This window comes from Achroia grisella, unplaced genomic scaffold, assembly GCF_030625045.1.
Source record: "Achroia grisella isolate CSIRO2021 unplaced genomic scaffold, CSIRO_AGI_Agris_v1 utg2183, whole genome shotgun sequence".
Lineage (NCBI taxonomy): Eukaryota > Metazoa > Arthropoda > Insecta > Lepidoptera > Pyralidae > Achroia > Achroia grisella.
The window spans coordinates 612,751-616,880 of record NW_026712719.1 but is presented as its reverse complement, the minus strand read 5'-3'; the positions used below and the strand labels follow the sequence as shown (position 1 = coordinate 616,880).

Below are 4,130 nucleotides of genomic sequence, written 5' to 3'. Positions count from 1 at the left end.
ATTATTTTATTCTCGGCATACAAATGATGACCGAATTACTCATTGTTCAGTTTTTTCAAAATTGGTTTTTCTAACATTAGTAGAATATTTAGTGATAATTCCATACCGACAAAATAAATGTTTTTGCACACATACAACGTGAAAGTTATTTCGTAATATTTGATAAATACTTTCGAGTCACAAATTATCGACATTGTCAAGTTCATTGTAACCCATTTAACACATTTAGTGACTTGGTTACAGAAAGCGAATACGTAACTTGCGATTTGTTCGAACGTTTCATGCATCTGTGAATCAGTATGCTACTAATATTGCTCATAATATCATACTGAAGGGAACAAGTAATACAGGCCACATTATAAAATAAGTTTAGAAAAAAAAACGGTAGTCTCTTTTACATTGGTATTTGCATACGTTTTTGGCTGTATGATATTGGCTCTTTTGTCTTAAAAAAAATTAAAAATAATAATTCGAAAAATGTGTTCGAAAACTATTTTAGTTTTTTTAATGTTATCTGTGGTATTTGCTTTTACAATGGCTGAACAGAATGACGTTGAAAGCAGAGGGAAGAAAAAGAAAATAGCCTTATTTGGTAAGTTTTAAATTTATTGATTTACAATCATAGCTTTATCGACAATATTTATTGGATACAAACTGTGGGTTATAATATTAAAATGTAACTAAATACATTATGAATTCACTATGAAAATATCGCCAATTTAATTAAAGTTGATCACAATTTGCTCTTATTTTCGGCGCGAAACATAAACATACAGATTGCAGAAAAACTAAAACTTATTGTTTTAAATTTAATTATGATATTCCGTTGTGACGTCTTTTTACCGCACAGCAGTCGCTATCCTTTTTTATTAAGTAGTTTTACGGTTCTAGCAGTTGTATCCGCTCGCAGTGTTGCCAACTGCTACACTTGTCAAGTTGCTAGAAATTTTGAGACAAAATATTAGTGTCCTTGTATATTCACTAAAACGATATTACTAAAAATGGATTATGCTCTGTCATAATATTTTTTTATGTTTGTTACACTAATTTTAAGGTGAAATAAAATTTTGAAATTACTTTAAATTGATAAGAAAGATTTAATAATTAATTATTTCGAAATATTATGTCCCTTTTGTCAGATCACTTCATAAAACATTTGTCGTCGATATAACAATTACTTGAAATAATTTAATGAAACATTATATCACGATATAATGTTTCGACACGTCTAAGCCGGATGTAATTTAAAGTTTACACACTTTACAAAACATATTAAAAATATTAACAATTTCTTAATGCCATCCTCTCTTTTCTTTTGTTACACTGCAGTTATAAGTAAATCAAATATTTACCAACAAGTTGTGTTAAGTTGCAGACGACGGAAGCCAAATATAACTTTATAACTGTATCAGTTATAAAGTTGGCAAGTTGGCAACACAGAGCCACTGTAACAGCTAAAGGAGTCGTTCAATCCTGATCCATATCTAAGTTCTCAGTGCGGCGTCCTGAAGTTCAAGGACCTCCGCTCAATGCGTGCGTTCACTCGTGACAAATTTTCGACATATATATATAATACACAATGAATTTTTCTACGTCCATAAATCGTGGAAACGGCTCTGTATTTTCTCCGTGAAGTTTAGCGGACGGATTTCTGTCAGATATATGCTAAAATATCTGGTCTGGTGGTACGTTACTGGCATCCAAATGGGTTATACCTTATGTCAAATTTTCTTTACTATATTTTATGTTTTTGTACGGGAATGTGTGTGCACAAGAATGGTTTTAAATGAATAGTTTAGTATTATGCACTGGACAAGTGATGTGACAATACATCGGCTATAGTTCGAAGAGGCTATAATTGACGAGTGTTAATTGTTCAGAAGCGACTGTGTAAAGGCAAATAAAATTTAGATCGACCTTCCATTATAATGAGCAGTAGTTTCTGATATTATAACATATATATGCAAGAATATACGCAGATGGCAAAAACGTTCCTAATAATAATGAAAAGAGGATGGCTATTGGTAGTTACATACTGTTTTGTTTTTAATTTAATTTATTCTAAAAAGAAAAACTCTTATATAAACTTTTTTTAACAAATTTTTTATCTATTCTAAAAAGGAAGTATCTAATATAACCTTTTTGTTTAACTATATGTTAAAATGAGAAAGTTTGAAGTAAGTATTACCACAGATAAAATAATGTTACAATATTACGAAAATAAGGCCCATAATTTTAACAATATAAATCATATTTCTGAACCGTACACGGGTACCAATGTAATGTAGTGGAAATATCACTTGTATGTAGAGTTTAGTATTCAGACTTTATTGCATAAACCTTCCGTAATGTTTGTGTTTGGGGCACTAAAGATAAAAAATACGATCCTGCATTGCACATTTGGGGAAACAGAATGACAGATACGGCAGTATAGGAATAGTTTCCGTGGTCTACACCTCTATAAAAGAAAATGAATTGGATAAAAAAAGATAAGGAAATTTTGGCGGGATACGTCGTAAAAGTGTATTCTCTTTTTCGAAATTGCTATAACTAAATTTGAAAAGAGAACATAAAACTGACATAAATGATACAATAATCATGTAATTTTTTGAACAAATAATATATTTTTTTTTGTGTACCTATACCAGCTTGTAGATGTATATTATATATGTATATATTGTAGCCTAAATGTATTAGGCTACAATATATAGATATAATACACATATATAGTATTTTATCGTGACATAGGAAAAATGCATTAAATATTAGTTATATAACATACTTTACAAAAAAATTTTTTGTTAGGTTAAAACTTTAATGACAAATATCATATTAAAATTAGCTGTAAACCCTACTGATACTGATGTAATGCTAAATAAGTGTCATTTATGTTTATAATTTTGACAGACTCAGTGGTCTAGTGGTTTAGCATACCGCCTTACTTGCGAAGGTGGCGGGTTTGATTCCTCGCACGGTACAAATATTTGTTTTCATGAGTATGATTGTTTGTATCGATATGGGTGTTCTCTTTGTATATTATGTATGTATTGTAATATACAAAATAAGTAACTGTGTATTTATATCAGTTCTTATCTATCTAGTACCCATAACACGAGGTCTGCTAAGATTGGGACTTGATGACGCTGTGTGAATATTTAATATAATAATAATAATAATCTTTATTTGTCTCAAATAAAAACTAACAATTGCTGCTTATATAATAATAACATTTAAAAGTAATGAAAGAGACAAAACAGTCTATAATTCAGAGAGGGCAGTGAGTCCACCCTCTCTGCTATTCGGTTATAGCCTTTATCAGTGAGTTAATACAATAAGAGATCGACGACGATGATATTTTTAAGTTCTAAACTACTACTAACAAAGTAAACATAAAAATTTACAATAACAAACTTAAAAAAAATGTCCTGATATTAATTTTTTGTTCTAGTCTACTTCGCGGATTTAGTCATCAAGAAGATCTTCGTGTTAAAACTGATATACGCGTTCGTATTCTGGGTGGTCCTTCACAAAGCTGGCTACTTCCTCACCTGGTTCGCCAGCTACCTCAAGGAGAAGAAGGAGGACGATCACCACCATCATCACGGTCACCACTATCCTGATGCTCCACCGTACATCCCATACAGAAGAAAAACTGCACCATACGCGTATAGCACAATAAACGAATCATAGTGATTTGAACCTGAGGCAGGACAATTAAGTAAATACCAGTTTGTTTAAAGTTTTGTTGCTATTGTTTACAATTGTAAATAAATTATTTATTTTTATTTAATTAAAAATTAAAACATTACATAAAGAATTTATTTTTATTTTATTTAATTTAATAAATATTTGATAAACTACCACTACTTTGATTGGTCAATGAGTGGTCAAAATACCATAATAACCATACCGTACCATGTAAACACCAGTTTAAAGTTTTGTTGCTATTGTTTACAATTGTGAATAAATTATTTATTTTTATTTAATTTTAACATTACATAAAGGATTTATTTTTATTTTATTTGATAAATATTTGATCAAACTACCACTACTTTGATTGGTTAATGATCGAAATTGGTTAGTGGTCGAAATACCATTTTTTATAGGATAATGAAATGGTGCACTCACCT

General features: G+C 30.0%; 1 protein-coding gene across 1 annotated transcript; it reads left to right on the top strand.

The window, feature by feature from the left end:
• Positions 1 to 477: 477 nt before the first annotated feature.
• On the top strand, positions 478 to 3,723 carry LOC131842438 (uncharacterized). The gene is made up of 2 exons (XM_059190970.1): positions 478 to 592; positions 3,449 to 3,723. Exons 1-2 carry the CDS (start codon positions 478 to 480, stop codon positions 3,688 to 3,690), a joined length of 357 nt encoding a protein of 118 aa, XP_059046953.1. The 3' UTR covers positions 3,691 to 3,723.
• Positions 3,724 to 4,130: the final 407 nt, after the last annotated feature.